This window comes from Phyllobates terribilis, unplaced genomic scaffold (assembly GCF_046119375.1).
Source record: "Phyllobates terribilis strain yellow unplaced genomic scaffold, ASM4611937v1 Scaffold_1__5_contigs__length_1240528914, whole genome shotgun sequence".
Classification (NCBI taxonomy): Eukaryota; Metazoa; Chordata; class Amphibia; order Anura; family Dendrobatidae; genus Phyllobates; species Phyllobates terribilis.
This window is the reverse complement of record NW_027362761.1, coordinates 313,193,163-313,210,921: the sequence shown is the minus strand read 5'-3', so window position 1 is coordinate 313,210,921 and position 17,759 is coordinate 313,193,163. Positions and strand designations below refer to the sequence as shown.

General features: G+C 34.8%; 1 protein-coding gene and 1 gene segment (V, D, J or C); both read right to left on the bottom strand.

The window, feature by feature from the left end:
* Positions 1-6,531: 6,531 nt before the first annotated feature.
* Positions 6,532-12,647, bottom strand: LOC141165101 (immunoglobulin lambda-like polypeptide 1). The gene is made up of 4 exons (XM_073650743.1): positions 12,641-12,647; positions 11,957-12,214; positions 10,605-10,724; positions 6,532-7,165 (listed from the first exon to the last, which is right to left on the bottom strand). Exons 1-4 carry the CDS (start codon positions 12,645-12,647, stop codon positions 6,846-6,848), a joined length of 705 nt encoding a protein of 234 aa, XP_073506844.1. The 3' UTR covers positions 6,532-6,845.
* A 3,291-nt stretch (positions 12,648-15,938) lies between these two features.
* Positions 15,939-17,759, bottom strand: part of LOC141259172 (immunoglobulin lambda variable 5-37-like) — a 212,054-nt gene continuing 210,233 nt past the window's right edge. Inside the window, 2 exon segments of the V gene segment in view lie at positions 15,939-16,401; positions 17,553-17,588. Coding sequence covers positions 16,082-16,401; positions 17,553-17,588 — 356 coding nt within the window.

The following is a 17,759-nucleotide window of genomic DNA, read 5'->3' as shown; positions in this document are numbered from 1 at the left end:
ACATAGATATGTATCCCTCTGTATATAGAATAATATCTACATAGATATGTATCTATAAATATATAAATATCTATATATATATATATATATATATATATATATATATACAGTACAGACCAAAAGTTTGGACACACCTTCTCATTTAAAGATTTTTCTGTATTTTCATGACTTTGAAAATTGTACATTCACACTGAAGGCATCAAAACTATGAATTAACACATGTGGAATTCTATACTTAACAAAAAAGTGTGAAACAACTGAAAATATGTCTTATATTCTAGGTTCTTCAAAGTAGCCACCTTTTGCTTTGATGACTGCTTTGCACACTCTTGGCATTCTCTTGATGAGCTTCAAGAGGTAGTCACCGGAAATGGTCTTCCAATAATCTTGAAGGAGTTCCCAGAGATGCTTAGCACTTGTTGGCCCTTTTGCCTTCACTCTGTGGTCCAGCTCACCCCAAACCATCTCGATTGGGTTCAGGTCTGGTGACTGTGGAGGCCAGGTCATCTGGCGTAGCACCCCATCACTCTCCTTCTTGGTCAAATAGCCCTTACACAGCCTGGAGGTTTGTTTGGGGTCATTGTCATGTTGAAAAATAAATGATGGTCCAACTAAACGCAAACCGAATGGAATAGCATGCCACTGCAAGATGCTGTGGTAGTCATGCTGGTTCAGTATGCCTTCAATTTTGAATAAATCCCCAACAGTGTCACCAGCAAAGCACCCCCACACCATCACACCTCCTCTTCCATACTTCACGGTGGGAACCAGGCATGTAGAGTCCATCCGTTCACCTTTTCTGCGTCGCACAAAGACACGGTGGTTGGAACCAAAGATCTCAAATTTGGACTCATCAGACCAAAGCACAGATTTCCACTGGTCTAATGATGTCCATTCCTTGTGTTCTTTAGCCCAGACAAGTCTCTTCTGCTTGTTGCCTGTCCTTAGCAGTGGTTTCCTAGCAGCTATTTTACCATGAAGGCCTGCTGCACAAAGTCTCCTCTTAACAGTTGTCGTAAAGATGTGCCTGCTGTTAGAACTCTGTGTGGCATTGACCAGGTCTCTAATCTGAGCTGCTGTTAACCTGCGATGTCTGAGGCTGGTGACTCGGATAAACTTATCCTCAGAAGCAGAGGTGACTATTTGTCCTTCTTTCCTGGGGCGGTCCTCATGTGAGCCAGTTTCTTTGTAGAGCTTGATGGTTTTTGCAACTGCACTTGGGGACACTTTCAAAGTTTGCCCAATTTTTCGGACTGACTGACCTTCATTTCTTAAAGTAATGATGGCCACTCGTTTTTCTTTACTTAGCTGCTTTTTTCTTGCCATAATACAAATTCTAACAGTCTATTCAGTAGGACTATCAGCTGTGTATCCACCTGACTTCTGCACAACACAACTGATGGTCCCAACCCCTTTTATAAGGCAAGAAATCCCACTTATTAAACCTGACAGGGCACACCTGTGAAGTGAAAACCATTTCCGGTAACTACCTCTTGAAGCTCATCAAGAGAATGCCAAGAGTGTGCAAAGCAGTCATCAAAGCAAAAGGTGGCTACTTTGAAGAACCTAGAACATAAGATATATTTTCAGTTGATTCACACTTTTTTGTTAAGTATATAATTCCACATGTGTTAATTCATAGTTTTGATGCCTTCAGTGTGAATGTACGATTTTCATAGTCATGAAAATACAGAAAAATCTTTAAATGAGAAGGTGTGTCCAAACTTTTGGTCTGTACTGTATATATATATGTATCTATGTTGTGAATATACAATTTCATATATACAGGTTTAGTGGTTTACTGATGTTTTTATAGATATTACATACTATGTAATTAATTACAATTATATTCTCAGCATTTGTGACCAGTTAAGTATAAGTTTTAGTTGAAAAAAACACCAACTTCATAATGATACAAATAATTGCTTTATTCATTTGAAAGTGATATAACAGACATAAAAAGCACAAGTTACATCTTGGTGACAACTTTCATTAAGTGAAAGGTCCAAGAAACAGTGAATACCATACTACAAGAAGTACAGGAAGTACAGGGCATTGCTTAGTATCTCAGTCAAATTTTTTTATGCTGCATTAACTTATATCAGAGGAGATTATTAATGGACAGGTCATACATTGTGACAAGAAGGAAAATGCTTAAAAATCATTGTCTTATAGTCTAATAAGATCATTAAAGTAGTACACAAAGCAGGGGTATACACTATTAATGGCATTCAGATCTCTTAAAGGTCTGCATTATCTCTTTGCCCTGATGAGTGACTTTACAGCCGTACTCCTCATGTTTGTTGTACTCGGAGGTGGACAGGCTAAAGAAGCTGCTCTTCATGTACAGGTTATCGGCCTGTTTGCTTTCTGTTGAGGTCTGTATTCCGGATGTCCACTTTGTCCCATCCACTGTCCATTCCACAGTCACAGTCCTGGGGGTATATGCACTGATAGCGCAGACCATGGTGGCCTTATCTGTCTTTAACTCTTCTTCAGATGGACCATAGATAAATACACTGGGCGCCTTCACTTCACCGGCTGTTGGACATATAAGAAAGACATAGTCATAACCAAGACACAAATCTTATCTCTTGCCTTTTAGAAGATTTCTACAACATTTAGACCTACATTTATTATGTCTTGTAATTTCTACACCTGTAAAAAAAAGACTGTTGAATTAAATAATGCCAAATTTATTAATAGATTTGGCACATATTGGACAGAAAATAAAATCTACGTCTGCTAAGAGCAAGAATAGGTTTGCGCCACAATGTTCACTATTTTTGGCCTCTAGAATAAATCCTGTTCACTTTTCATCATCACTTTTCAAAGTTGACAAGTGCTGGGAAAAAGTGAAAATGACTGCACAAAAATTATATTTGCCATTATTGGCAACCTTTATGGGCTCAGTGTATGTCAAAACCAAGGCTTTTGTGTATTCATATCAATAGCTTTTTAAACATATCTAATAATTGATTTGAACACAGTCTGACTTTCTTTTCTGTAACAGTGTTATTGTGCACATTTTTGAGAGGACACCTGTAACAGACATCTGTGACATAACTTCTTGTAAGAGTCTGAGTCTTTGAGCTTTTCATAAATACAGTTTATATTATTTAAGCAATTTATAGCTAGAAGAACATTTGTTGTGATTGAACTAATATCTATTTTCTATGATATTACTATTCTCCTTTATAGCATAGGAAAGGGAGGACAACTATGGAATTCGATAAACTCTAAGGGCTCATTTACACTTTAAGATTATCTGATAATCTTGCAGTCTAAACTGGCTGCCAATCACCCAAAGAAATGAGCAAAATACTCGTTCGTTGGATGAAATGATCTTTTGTGCTGCACAAAAGATCATCATTCTTGGCAGATAATAGTCCTGTGTAAACGGGACTCACACTGCTGAGAACAATGATATCCTCTGCACACTGAACGATCTATTACAGATTGTTCAAAGTGCATCTGAAGTGGGGTCGGCCGGTCCAAATAGGCTACTAAGCATCTACTGATCAGCGTTAAACAGCTAATCAGTGGTAGTTTAGTCTCCCTGGTTGGACAGTGTAAACTGACCTTATTTACACCTATTGTGGCCAAAAAGCTATAAGTAGAGATAATAATAATAATCTTTATATAGTGCTAACATATTCTGCAGCACTTTACATACATTATTGTTGCTGACCCCATTGGGGCTCACAATCTAAATTCCCTGTTAGTATGTCTTTGGAGTGTGGGAGGAAACTGGAGAACCTGGAGGAAACCCATGAAAACACAGGGAGAACATACTAACTCTTTGCAGATGTAGTCCTTGGTGGGATTTGAACCCAAGACCCCAGCGCTGCAAGACTGCAGTGCTTACCACTGTGCCACGGTGCTGCCCCATTAACAAGCATTAGATTTATCATACCATATTTAAGATTTATACAATAATATATTAGATACATATGAAAAAAAATTATGTGAAATCTCTGCTTGTATGTGTATTTATTTAAACCTATCTAATTTTTTTCTAAAATTGCAGTGTAACATTTGTTCTTTGTACCAAGTTTTCTCCCCCCCCAAAAATGTTGCTCAGCAGTGATTATTTTTTTGTAAACTATTGACTATATGCTAAGATATATACAATTCTGGAAAAACTTAACATTTGAGTAATATAAATCTAAAAGTCAAAGACAAATATGTAAAACAAAATTATAAAGTGGAGATAAGTCATCTGGAGTGAGTAGATATGGGACTTACTTAGAACGATAAGTTGGCTTCCATCTCCGAAAATGAACCACAATGTTTTGGAGTTGTACAAAAACTAGTACAAACTAAACAAAACTATAATAATGTTGTGGTTGGATCCATCATCAACACCTGACTTTATTTTTTTAGCAAACTATTACAACTCAGAATAGGTGCATACATTCAATTAGGAACAGTGTGACACATACAACACAGATTTTATTCATACATGCAGTTTTTTATGCAGTTTTTAGCCATCCACAGTTTTAGATATACAGAAGAAATATATTAGTTATTATTATTTCTTTAAAAAAAAACTGGTTCCAAGACTGTTATAAAACTGCATGTGTGAATCCAGCCAAAAGGATCCAAAATTATTGCTTGTTTTGATACATGTGAAAAATTTTAGCTACAAAAAAATAATACTGTTGTGACTAGATCTTTTCCTATTAGTTTTTTTTAATAAACTTTGACATCTCAGTAGAGAATATTAAAAAAAAAAAATACCAAGATCCCCAAACTGTAGACTATGTGCTAGTCGATATATGTAAAATCCCAGTAAACTTAAAATATGAGTAAAATAAGGGTAAAAATATGTAAAGCAAAATGATAAAGATGAGATAAGTCATCACTAGTGAGTGAACAGATATGGAACTTACTTAGAACAATAAGTTGACTTCCGTCTCCAAATATCCACCACAATGTTTTAGCGCTGTACAAAAACTATAATATTGTTGTTGCCATATCCATCATAAATACCTGACTTTTTTTTCTGACCAGTTTTTTAACAAAGTATTACCACTCAGAATAGGTGCATACATTCAATTAGGAACAGTATAACTCACAACACAATTTGTATCCATACATGCAGATTTTTTATGCAGTTTTTATCAAACCACAGTTATGGATACAATGAAGAGATATGTTAGTATTTCCTTTATCCCATCCTTCTGTTGGATCCTTTGGCTTTGGCCAAAATAAACTGGATCAAAGACTCTTATAAAAACTGAATGTGTAAATCCAGCCAAAAAGACCCATAGTTATCGATAGTTCTTTTACACATGTAAAACATTTTAGCTACCAAAAAATGAAGCATAATGCTGCTTATGTCATTTATGCTCTGATTCTTTGTAAATAATCAAATCTTTACCAGTCACTTCAATACTTTGTAAATTAAACTTCTCCAAACCCATTGACATGGGCAGTGAATTAAATTTTGACAATCACATAAGATAAATGTCATTCATATAACATATATTACTTAAAAAAATAACACAAAAACATGTTTGTCTGAAATATTTTTTCTTAATAAATTGTTTTTTTTCTGATTATCACAAGTAAGATGAGGTTGAAATATGATTAGATTTATTGGGTAAATGATGGTACTTACTGAGGACGATGAGTTGTGTTCCCTCTCCAAATATAGCCCACAGTGCTTGACAGCAATACAATAACCTTCCATCTTGGTGTATATGCTGTAGATAATTTCGGGTGAGTGAAGAACAACCGACTTATGTGGATTAGTAATATGAAATGTGAATATCCGGTTTAAATGAACTGTTAGAAAATCCATTTTTAATTTCCATATTGGTGAATTCCATGTTATTAGATGGGGATCCCTTGTTTAGGACCTTCATTACTTTGCCAAAATGGAAAACAGCTACATTGAGAGTCTTCCATGCTGGACGACCAGGCTTGTTCATGCAGCTTATTGACTTCAATGTGAACAGCATCATATAATATTTAGTGATAACTACAATATGAGATACAACCTATTGTAGTGGTATTAAAATAATAAACATTGCTTAATTCAGGTTCACATCTTCCCATCTCCAGTGTTTGCTCCAAAAGTTATTTTCTTTTCAATTTCCTTATCAATTGTACTCAATTTCATGAGGTTCTGTTCTTTCAGCATCTAAGCCATTAGAACATCTAAGTCATGTTATATTCAGTGGTCTATGTACGTAAGGCCTAAATAGACGGGCTGATAATCTAGGAATAAACATTTCTAGGAATTCTTGTATACGGTATTATTATATTATATATACGGTACATATAATAAAAATATAAATATAGATGTATTGATGTAAGTATATATATATGTATATACTGTACATACATGTATATATCTAGATAGATGTATCTATGTTGTGAATATACAATTTCATATATACAGGTTTAGTGGTTTACTGATGTTTTTATAGATATTACATACTATGTAATTAATTACAATTATATTCTCAGCATTTGTGACCAGTTAAGTATAAGTTTTAGTTGAAAAAAACACCAACTTCATAATGATACAAATAATTGCTTTATTCATTTGAAAGTGATATAACAGACATAAAAAGCACAAGTTACATCTTGGTGACAGCTTTCATTAAGTGAAAGGTCCAAGAAACAGTGAATACCATACTACAAGAAGTACAGGAAGTACAGGGCATTGCTTAGTATCTCAGTCAAATTTTTTTATGCTGCATTAACTTATATCAGAGGAGATTATTAATGGACAGGTCATACATTGTGACAAGAATGAAATTGCTTAAAAATCATTGTCTTATAGTCTAATAAGATCATTAAAGTAGTACACAAAGCAGGGGTATACACTATTAATGGCATTCAGATCTCTTAAAGGTCTGCATTATCTCTTTGCTCTGATGAGTGACTTTACAGCCGTACTCCTCATGTTTGTTGTACTCGGAGGTGGACAGGCTAAAGAAGCTGCTCTTCATGTACAGGTTATCGGCCTGTTTGCTTTCTGTTGAGGTCTGTACTCCATTTGTCCTCTTTGTCCCATCTACTGTCCATTCCACAGTCACAGTCCTGGGGGTATATGCACTGATAGCGCAGACCATGGTGGCCTTATCTGTCTTTAACTCCTCTTCAGATGGACCATAAATAAAGACATTGGGCACCTTCACTTCACCGGCTGTTGGACATATAAGAAAGACATAGTCATAACCAAGACACAAATCTTATCTCTTGCCTTTTAGAAGATTTCTACAACATTTAGTCCTACATTTATTATGTCTTGTAATTTCTACACCTGTAAAAAAAGACTGTTGAATTAAATAATGCCAAATTTATTTACAGATTTGGCACATATTGGACAGAAAATAAAATCTACGTCTGCTAAGAGCAAGAGTAGGTTTGCGCCACAATGTTCACTATTTTTGGCCTCTAGAATAAATCCTGTTCACTTTTCATCATCACTTTTCAAAGTTGACAAGTGCTGGGAAAAAGTGAAAATTACTGCACAAAAAATTACATTTGCCATTATTGGCAACTTTTATGGGCTCAGTGTATGTCAAAACCAAGGCTTTTGTGTATTCATATCAATAGCTTTTTAAACATATCTAATAATTGATTTGAACACAGTCTGACTTTCTTTTCTGTAACAGTGTTATTGTGCACATTTTTGAGAGGACACCTGTAACAGACATCTGTGACATAACTTCTTGTAAGAGTCTGAGTCTTTGAGCTTTTCATAAATACAGTTTATATTATTTAAGCAATTTATAGCTAGAAGAACATTTGTTGTGATTAAACAAATATCTATTTTCTATGATATTACTATTCTCCTTTATAGCATTGGAAAGGGAAGACAACTATTGAATTCGATAAACTCTAAGGGCTCATTTACACTTTAAGATTATCTGATAATCTTGCAGTCTAAACCGGCTGCCAATCACCCAAAGAAATGAGCAAAATACTCGTTCGTTGGATGAAATGATCTTTTGGCCAAAAAGCTAAAAGTAGAGATAATACTAATAATCTTTATATAGCGCTAACATATTCTGCAGCGCTTTACATACATTATCATTGCTGTCCCCATTGGGGCTCACAATCTAAATTCCCTATTAGTATGTCTTTGGAGTGTGGCAGGAAACTGGAGAAAAGCCATGCAAACACAGGGAGAACATACTAACTCTTTACAGATGTAGTCCTTGGTGGGATTTGAACCCAGGACCGCAGTGCAGCAAGATTGCAGTGCTAACCCCTGAGCCACAGTGCTGCCCTATAAACAAACATTAGATTTCTCATACCATATTTAAGATTTATACAATAATATATTAGATACATATGAAAAAAAAATTATGTGAAATCTCTGCTTGTGTGTGTATTTATTTAAACCTATCTCATTTTTTTCTAAAATTGCAGTGTAACGTTTGTTCTTTGTACCAAGTTTTCTCCCCCCCAAAAAATGTTGCTCAGCAGTGATTATTTTTTTTGTAAACTATTGACTATATGCTAAGATATATAAATTTCTGGAAAACTTAACATTTGAGTAATATAAATCTAAAAGTCAAAGACAAATATGTAAAACAAAATTATAAAGTGGAGATAAGTCATCTGGAGTGAGTAGATATGGGACTTACTTAGAACGATAAGTTGGCTTCCATCTCCGAACATGAACCACAATGTTTTGGAGTTGTACAAAAACTAGTACAAACTAAACAAAACTATAATAATGTTGTGGTTGGATCCATCATCAACACCTGACTTTATTTTTTTAGCAAACTATTACAACTCAGAATAGGTGCATACATTCAATTAGGAACAGTGTGACACATACAACACAGATTTTATTCATACATGCAGTTTTTATGCAGTTTTTAGCCATCCACAGTTTTAGATATACAGAAGAGATATATTAGTTATTATTATTTCTTTAAAAAAAACTGGTTCCAAGACTGTTATAAAACTGCATGTGTGAATCCAGCCAAAAGGATCCAAAATTATTGCTTGTTTTGATACATGTGAAAAATTTTAGCTACAAAAAAATAATACTGTTGTGACTAGATCTTTTTCCCCTTGAGGAAGCGGCCACTCTGGGCTGCGAAACGCGCGTCGGGACTTGCCACTGCGCGTCTATTCTCACTGATCTATGTCCGGCCTCCCACTGGGTAAGATGACTTAAACAATATATAAGAGTTTTTCCATCTGGGAATCCCTTTTTCTGGCCGCCATTACCCTTCTGTTTTGGAGTGTATCTATGGATATGTTTGATATGCAGCAATATATACGCATATGACCTATATTATTAAATAGTCTTATTACCTGTTCTATTGTATGCATCATTCTGCCTTTTGAATTTTGGGATTATGGAGATTCTTACAACTTGCTGTCTTTTTCAGTGATTTTTTTGCTACCATCTATACACTGTCACTTTATATCGTACTTTCTATATGTACTTTTAAATGTTGTAATAAAATTTGAATTTTTTATGCCTACAAAAAAAACTATTTGTTTCTCAAGTTTATCATATGTAATATGAGTTGGCATGTTTTGGCGCTCTGGGTTGGTCTCTCCTTTCCCCAGATGCGCCAACTTAGTTATAAATGGGTTAAATTGTTGATATTATTGTTTTGATACATGTGAAACATTTTAGCTACAAAAAAATAATACTGTTGTGACTAGATCTATTCCTATTAGTTTTTTAATAAACTTTTACAACTCAGTAGAGAATATTTAAAAAAAAAAAACAAGATCCCCAAACTGTAGACTATGTGCTAGTCGATATATGTAAAATCCCAGTAAACTTAAAATATGAGTAAAATAAAGGTAAAAATATGTAAAGCAAAATGATAAAGATGAGATAAGTCATCACTAGTGAGTGAACAGATATGGAACTTACTTAGAACAATAAGTTGACTTCCGTCTCCAAATATCCACCACAATGTTTTAGCGCTGTACAAAAACTATAATATTGTTGTTGCCATATCCATCATAAATACCTGACTTTTTTTTCTGACCAGTTTTTTAACAAAGTATTACCACTCAGAATAGGTGCATACATTCAATTAGGAACAGTATAACTCACAACACAATTTGTATCCATACATGCAGATTTTTTATGCAGTTTTTATCAAACCACAGTTATGGATACAAAGAAGAGATATGTTAGTATTTCCTTTATCCCATCCTTTTGTTGGATCCTTTGGCTTTGGCCAAAATAAACTGGATCAAAGACTCTTATAAAAACTGAATGTGTAAATCCAGCCAAAAGACCTATAGTTATCGATAGTTCTTTTACACATGTAAAACATTTTAGCTACCAAAAAATGAAGCATAATGCTGCTTATGTCATTTATGCTCTGGTTCTTTGTAAATAATCAAATCTTTACCAGTCACTTCAATACTTTATAGTTTAAACGTCTCCAAACCCATTGACATGGGCAGTGAATTAAATTTTGACAATCACATAAGATAACTGTCACCCATATAACATATATTACTTAAAAAAATAACACAAAAGCATGTTTGTCTGAAATAGTTTTTCTTAATAAATTATTTTTTTTCTGATTATCACAAGTAAGATGAGGTTGAAATATGATTAGATTTATTGGGTAAATGATGGTACTTACTGAGGACGATGAGTTGTGTTCCCTCTCCAAATATAGCCCACAGTGCTTGACAGCAATACAATAACCTTCCATCTTGGTGTATATGCTGTAGATAATTTCGGGTGAGTGAAGAACAGCCGACTTATGTGGATTAGTAATATGAAATGTGAATATCCGGTTTAAATGAACTGTTAGAAAATCCATTTTTAATTTCCATATTGGTGAATTCCATGTTATTAGATGGGGATCCCTTGTTTAGGACCTTCATTACTTTGCCAAAATGGAAAACAGCTACATTGAGAGTCTTCCATGCTGGACGACCAGGCTTGTTCATGCAGCTTATTGACTTCAATGTGAACAGCATCATATAATATTTAGTGATAACTACAATATGAGATACAACCTATTGTAGTGGTATTAAAATAATAAACATTGCTTAATTCAGGTTCACATCTTCCCATCTCCAGTGTTTGCTCCAAAAGTTATTTTCTTTTCAATTTCCTTATCAATTGTACTCAATTTCATGAGGTTCTGTTCTTTCAGCATCTAAGCCATTAGAACATCTAAGTCATGTTATATTCAGTGGTCTATGTACGTAAGGCCTAAATAGACGGGCTGATAATCTAGGAATAAACAATTCTAGGAATTATTATATTATATATACGGTACATATAATAAAAATATAAATATAGATGTATTGATGTAAATATATATATATGTATATACTGTACATACATGTATATATCTAGATAGATATGTATCTCTCTGTATATAGAATAATATCTACATAGATATGTATCTATAAATATATATATATAAATATCTATATACACATATATATGTATCTATGTTGTGAATATACAATTTCATATATACAGGTTTAGTGGTTTACTGATGTTTTTATAGATATTACATACTATGTAATTAATTACAATTATATTCTCAGCATTTGTGACCAGTTAAGTATAAGTTTTAGTTGAAAAAAACACCAACTTCATAATGATACAAATAATTGCTTTATTCATTTGAAAGTGATATAACAGACATAAAAAGCACAAGTTACATCTTGGTGACAACTTTCATTAAGTGAAAGGTCCAAGAAACAGTGAATACCATACTACAAGAAGTACAGGAAGTACAGGGCATTGCTTAGTATCTCAGTCAAATTTTTTTATGCTACATTAACTTATATCAGAGGAGATAATTAATGGACAGGTCACACATTGTGACAAGAATGAAAATGCTTAAAAATCATTGTCTTATAGTCTAATAAGATCATTAAAGTAGTAAACAAAGCAGGGGTATACACTATTAATGGCATTCAGATCTCTTAAAGGTCTGCATTATCTCTTTGCCCTGATGAGTGACTTTACAGCCGTACTCCTCATGTTTGTTGTACTCGGAGGTGGACAGGCTAAAGAAGCTGCTCTTCATGTACAGGTTATCGGCCTGTTTGCTTTCTGTTGAGGTCTGTATTCCGGATGTCCACTTTGTTCCATCCACTGTCCATTCCACAGTCACAGTCCTGGGGGTATATGCACTGATAGCGCAGACCACGGTGGCCTTATCTGTCTTTAACTCTTCTTCAGATGGACCATAGATAAATACACTGGGCGCCTTCACTTCACCGGCTGTAGAAAAAAAAGAGTCTGGTTAGAAGACTTTACTTTCAGAAAATAATCTACAATATTTTCTTCTACTTTATTGTTTTTCTTCTCAGTTGATGTTTATATTAAGATTAAAAAGTTATAAAACAAAATCACTAATTTATGATATAGTAAAACATAAATGGTATAAAATGTATCGTCCTATAAGGCTACAAGTCACTCCACAGCAACTGAAGAGATCAAGGCTGAGCGCAGAAGTGCTATGTATATTACTGAAGAATATTATTAGAAGCTCCCAGTAACCTGTTTTCTGACCAACGGTTTTATGAAGCACAGAGACCAGTGATATGTATAGAAAGCTGGAGCTGGCTACATTGACAAGAGTGTAGTATGTACTTACTAGGAAATTATAACCATATCTGATGTGTTCTACTTTGTAAAATTGATTACAGGTCATATCTTAGATTTCTTTTTGTTGTGACATATATATTGAAATGATTCTGACAGCAGCACATTTCTATGGTCTGATATTCAGATAGATATTATCTAGTGTCACTGTCGTCTCTCTAGATGAAAATGTACTATATATTTCATTACATTTTTATTCTCAGCATTTGCAACAGATGTACACTAATAACGGTTGACCTGTATTCACTGAAATCTGTTAATTATATGAGAATGATTGGAATATACCACAGATAATAAAGTTACTTATTATACTATACAAGATAGTATACTTTCACACATAATTATATTTGAGATCAACTGCACAGCAAAATACCGATATTGAACTAAAAAATTATTAGTGCTCATCTCATTGGGAAAATGAGTTGTAAAACAAAATCACACAATGTATAACAATAACAACTACATAAAATCTTAAAAGTAAAGTGCAGCAATTTTTTACCTGTTAAGCTAATGGTTAGAAGTTGTTCTACTTTGTCAAAATAAATGATCAATTTTAGATGTATATGTTTGATAAACAGTGGTAGATGGTAGAATTAATAGTATAAGATCATCTACTAAATACTTATCATAAAAAGAATACTAAAAATGAAGAAGATATTTTATTAATATTTAACCATTTTTCTAAAGAAGAAGGTAAAGGACAAGGACAAATATTGGGAGTAATTATTGTACTTACTGATCACATTAAGTTGGGTTCCTTCTCCAAAAATCCATCACTGTGTTACAGACCTGTACAAAAACTGTAACGTATTGTCACATAGAGAATGGCTGACAGAAGTGATGTCAAGATGAAATATGATAGTAACAAATGGTGTATACTATAAGATGATTGCTACTTATATTGTAGACAAATAGTTCTCTATTCCATGTGTGGTTCAACTCTGACATAAGATGAATGACCAATTCTATACAATCAGACCAATATCAAACTGAACTGATGCATGTAAATGGCCAGATTATTGGACTGAAATAAGTCTCAGCTTCCAAAAAACTGATCTAAAAATGATAACTTCATTAGGGATCAGAATGTTTTAGTTTTAGGAAGATTGTAATAGGAAAATGAGAAATAAATCTATCTTAAATTATGTGTAAATGGCCAACTCAAAGCATTTTCAGTCCTCTGTGTGATTGTATACTGTATTTTCCCTCATCTATTGTGTGCCATTTTTAAAGCTGGTGTTTTTTGTGGGAGATGGGCAGCTGCTTCCTCTGCCCCCTTATTGATATACACCTCGTACTATATTAAGCATTGGAATGATCATTTCTATCCACAAGAAAATTTAGATAGAAAATTTATAATAGATATTGACTAGTTATTTGCTGAAAATACTAAAGCCTTGTTACTTGCCATGAAGACAGATGTGATATTGTCGATGACGTCATAATGATAAGTTATTACTTTATTTAGTAAGGTGTAATGTAAGCTTGAGTAAAACATTACATCCATATAAAAAGCTAGGTTCTTCTTAGGTTCTATATAATGCTGTGTTTTGCCACAGTTATGTGTTTGGCCATGATAACCATTTCTAGGCTTATCTATGGAGATGAACTCCTATGAAAAACTGATTGATATTATGGGATCAAAAGAAAACTACATTGTGTTTTTTATAAATAAAGCCAAATAAGAATGATACATAATTTCAACTTGATGTATTGCTTGGTTAGGGCATTTATCTCCAGTATGTCTATTAGAGTTGAGCAAAACAACTTGCAGGACCCTGATCCAGTGGCCACATTGGTCCTCTGTGGCAGTCAGACCAGAGCTCTGCCAACTCCTCAGGACACTGTCCGGTATCAGGAAGCTCCGAGTGTTCTGGTTCGGATGCTATGAATTACTGATGTGGCTGCTGGACCAGGATCTTGCAAACTCAACTGTACAACAGAAAATCTATATATTGGGAAATATTTATACCTCTACAGTAGATATATATATACACACACACACACACACTGGCAGACACATACACACACACTGGCGGACACAGACAGTAGAGGGCCCCTGTGCAAAAACAGTATATGGGCCCTTTGGAGCGTAATAACTCATCATAAAGCACAATTTCACCTGCTTTGGAGGTGGAAATGGGCCACCTTACCCGATGGGCCCGTGTGGCTGCACAGGCTGAACCAATGATATGTCTGCCCTGTGTGTATATATATATATATATATATATATATATATATATATATATATACTAGATGATGGCCCAATTCTAACGCATCGGGTATTCTAGAATATGTATGCGGCCAACCGGGCGCAATCAGCAGAGCGTTGTTTAAATTTGGCGCCAAAATCGCTGATTGGTCGCGGCCGGCGACCGCGACCAATCAGCAAAGCGGTGTTTACGTTTGGCGGCAATATCGCTGATTGGTCGCAGCCCTCGGCCGCGACCAATCAGCGAACCCTGTTACTGAGGACCGTAGACCGTGTTTAAATTTGGTGCCAAAATCGCAGATTGGTCGCGGCCGGTGGTCACGACCAATCAGCAGAGCGGTGTTTAAATTTGGCGCCAATATCGCCGCGACCAATCAGCGAATCGTATTAGTGAGGACTGGGGAGCGGCGCTGCCTGTGCGGGTACTTCCGCTGCGAGCAGCCGGGAGATGACCGGTTGCTCGCAGCAGAAGTATCCCGACCGGCGGCGCCGCTTCCCGGTCCTCCCTTCACACTTGCCGTCGGGAGATCAACGGCCCTAGGTGCTGATCTCCCGACGGTAGCCGCATGGAGGTCAGCGGCACCGCCGATCGGGGTAGTTCTGCGAGCAGCCGGGAGATGACCGGCTAGCGCTGGTCATCTCCCGGCTGCATTGCCACTGACCTCCGTGCGGCAGATGAGCCGCTAACGGCGCCATCTTTTTCTGAAATCCCTCGTCGCTGATTGGCCGCGGCCGGACCAATCAGCGTCGCGGGATTTCCTGGACAGAAGGACAGACAGACAGACGGGATAAGACGATTATATATATTATATATATATATATATAAATATATATACATACAGTATATATATATATATATATATATATACATATATATATATATATATATATATATATATATATATACATGTATCTTATAGAGGCAGGAGGTCCATGGTCCATATTATGCATAAGTGTGTATAATAACCGAGTACAGTAAAAGATATGCTGATGATAAAGAGGCTTGGTATAGTTTGATATGGTATGCTAGGCTTATGTGGATTGAATTGATTCTTGTAATAGTGTTTAATGTTTACGTGCTTTTTTCTTACTTGCAACTAACAAGAACAATTTGATTAAGATACAATAGTTTTATTGATAATACAGCATGACACATAAGAAAGACAGCATGTGACTAATACATTGCGATTAGTTTCCTTCTGTTTAATCCTTTCTATTAGAGAAGAGAGTAAAAAAGATGAAAATATAACACAGTTTAAGAACAATGAACGTTATTGACACTTTGACCTCTCCATGGTCTGCATTATCTCTTTGCCCTGATGAGTGACTTTACAGCCGTACTCCTCATGTTTGTTGTACTCGGAGGTGGACAGGCTAAAGAAGCTGCTCTTCATGTACAGGTTATCGGCCTGTTTGCTTTCTGTTGAGGTCTGTATTCCGGATGTCCACTTTGTCCCATCCACTGTCCATTCCACAGTCACAGTCCTGGGGGTATATGCACTGATAGCGCAGACCACGGTGGCCTTATCTGTCTTTAACTCTTCTTCAGATGGACCATAGATAAATACACTGGGCGCCTTCACTTCACCGGCTGTAGAAAAAAAGAGTCTGGTTAGCAGACTTTACTTTCAGAAAATAATCTACAATATTTTCTTCTACTTTATTGTTTTTATTCTCAGTTGATGTTTATATTAAGATTAAAAAGTTATAAAACAAAATCGTTAATTTATGATATAGTAAAACATAAATGGTATAAAATGTATCGTCCTATAAGGCTACAAGTCACTCCACAGCAACTGAAGAGATCAAGGCTGAGCGCAGAAGTGCTATGTATATTACTGAAGAATATTATTAGAAGCTCCCAGTAACCTGTTTTCTGACCAACGGTTTTATGAAGCACAGAGACCAGTGATATGTATAGAAAGCTGGAGCTGGCTACATTGACAAGAGTGTAGTATGTACTTACTAGGAAATTATAACCATATCTGATGTGTTCTACTTTGTAAAATTGATTACAGGTCATATCTTAGATTTCTTTTTGTTGTGACATATATATTGAAATGATTCTGACAGCAGCGCTTTTCCCTGGTCTGATATTCAGATAGATATTATCTAGTGTCACTGTCGTCTCTCTAGATGAAAATGTACTATATATTTCATTACATTTTTATTCTGTGCATTTGCAACAGATGTCCACTAATAACGGTTGACCTGTATTCACTGAAATCTGTTAATTATATGATGATTGGAATATATCACAGATAATAAAGTTACTTCTTATAATATACAAGATAGTATACTTTCACACATAATTATATTTGAGATCAACTGCACAGCAAAATACCGATATTTAACTAAGAAACTATTAGTGCTCATCTCATTGGGAAAATGAGTTGTAAGACATCAACACACAATGTATAAAAAAACACTAAATCTTAAAAACAAGCTACAGCCATGTCCTAATTTTAAAGCTAATGGTTATAAATGTTTATATATATATATATGTATATATATATATATATATATATACATAGTAAAATTATGCTATACATAATTATTGAATACAGTGGCATATGGTAAAGTGTGATAGTATAAGATCATGTACTAAATACTTACTATAAAGAAATATATTAAAAATCAAGAATATCCTTGTATTATATAAAACATTAACAGTTAAGCATTTTATTTCTAAAAAAAGAAAGTAAAGAGCAAGTTTTGGGAATGAATAATTATGGTACTTACTGAGAACATTAAGTTGGGTTCCTTCTCCAAAAATCCATCACTGTGTTACAGACCTGTACAAAAACTGTAAAGTCTAGTCACATACAGAATGGCTGTTAGAAAAGAAGTCACCATGAAATCTGAAGTTATCAATATGTTCACCATATGAGATGACTGCTACTTTTACTGTAGACCAGTTGCACCGAATTTCATGACTGGCACAACTCT